The following is a 1718-nucleotide window of genomic DNA, read 5'->3' as shown; positions in this document are numbered from 1 at the left end:
CACAGTTCGTTGTGGGCAACGTCTGTCAGCATTTTCTGTGGATTTCAGCGATATCTTATTTTAATTACCAACCGACGAGTACCGACGAATGTAGACGTCGGTCTGCAGATAAGAAACTAAACTGGGAAAACAAGTGTGTCGGTTGTATAGGGTGGATAGAGAGAGTCCATAGAGTCAGTCGTGAAGTAACGAAGGAATCGCGAAGTAACAGGAGAGTTGGGCAGTTAGAATCCTTAGAGTGAGAAGAGTCAACAGAGTGACTCAAGAAAGAGAGAAAGAGATAGAGAGCATACAGGTAGTTGCTAAGAGAAGAGCACTGTTCGTATGGAAAAATAAAATCCTTGCTCCTTTCTAGCCTACCAAGTTCTGTGTTATACCATCTGCTGGTGGTCCGGGCTGGTAGCGATCGTAGTACGGAAAAAATTTCCATAGCTTTTTCCAGTACTTTTCACAGATGTTTGGCTTTGTCACTCAAACCCGTCTCAAACCCATGCAAGCAATCCGCAACTATTATACAAAGAGACGCTTCGGTGTAGCTGGGTAAGCATAGTTCAAGTCTTATCCCTGTACCAGGGCACATCATGTTTTTATTTCACGTCAATAACGTTCCTCTCGCACACATGAGCATAATGCGTGTATATCTCATAATCGCTGGGGCCAATGTCATAATTGCGGAGTCCAGGTCCATCGCCAGTTTCGCTTCGTCTTTATATTCGTTCCCTATTATTAGTGGCGTGTGTTTTGATTCGCGTACCTTTGCGCCAAACTCTGCCACAATTCGTAGCGAGAAGCGATGGAATTCGATCCGAGTACCAGATCGTGGTCAATGTTTAGCACGACATTGACCGTGCCTCTGTCAAGCTGTGGCCACAAAATGTTCTGCAGCACGGGATCCACTACCGGAGTTGGGTTTCTGGAACCAGAGACCAGTTAGACCAATGCATACACACTTCCCCAAAAAGTCGGCCGAAGGCGGTTCGTGTCACTTACCCATACTTGGCAAAGTTAGTCCAAAGTCGGAGCATTCGCTTGCGGACCGTGAGCGCATGGCCAGTGACAGGAAGTTGCTCGCTCATAAGTGTCTTCGAGTCGAACATGTAGTAAAGCTCGTCCCCGTGTACCGCACCCGGTATTGAGACGCCCAGTGGCTTTTTGAACAGGTTCAGGTCACCGTCATAGGTGAAGTGATAGACATAGACCGGCATCCGGGTTGAATGCAGTTTCGCTATCTCCAGTACACCGATCGCGAACATTGCGTCGGTCATGTACAAGGAGAATTGTTCCAACAACTCCGGTCCCAGCGTCTGGCCTTGCCAGTAGAACTGCGCGAATGTCTCACTAATGACACCAGCATCGGAACTACCTTTCGAGATGTTCCATGCCATCGGCACCAAATAGTGCGAGTGCTCGTTGAACGTATCGTACAGGTTGGGAGTGACGTCCTCCTGCATTATTAACAGTATCGACTCCAAGTTGTTGAACCCGGTCAACAAAGGAACCGCCTGGTAAGCACCGTCCTCGATGAGCTCCATCGGCGTCCGTGGCAGGACAATTGATCCGGGAGCGTCTGGCGGCTCGACAACCGGACCAAAATCGATAGGCACCAGTTGTAGTGCACTCGAGTACACATCTTTTTGTTGCGCGATCAACGCCCTGTACGGAACCAGCTGGAGAGCGGCCACCATGGCGGCCGTATCGGTGGTTTCCAGTCCCAGGGC

The 1718-nt window shown here is 49.4% G+C and overlaps 1 protein-coding gene across 1 annotated transcript; it reads right to left on the bottom strand.

Moving 5' to 3' along the window:
* Nucleotides 1-754: 754 nt before the first annotated feature.
* Nucleotides 755-1685, bottom strand: LOC128277087 (cocaine esterase-like; the record flags this gene model as incomplete). The annotated part of the gene is made up of 2 exons (XM_053015535.1): nucleotides 991-1685; nucleotides 755-913 (listed from the first exon to the last, which is right to left on the bottom strand). Coding segments are annotated over exons 1-2 (854 nt in total), but the record flags the coding sequence as incomplete, so codon positions are not given.
* Nucleotides 1686-1718: the final 33 nt, after the last annotated feature.

This window comes from Anopheles cruzii, unplaced genomic scaffold, assembly GCF_943734635.1.
Source record: "Anopheles cruzii unplaced genomic scaffold, idAnoCruzAS_RS32_06 scaffold03790_ctg1, whole genome shotgun sequence".
Taxonomy (NCBI): Eukaryota; Metazoa; Arthropoda; class Insecta; order Diptera; family Culicidae; genus Anopheles; species Anopheles cruzii.
The sequence above is the reverse complement of the archived record's forward strand: the minus strand, read 5'-3'. Positions and strand labels throughout refer to the sequence as shown.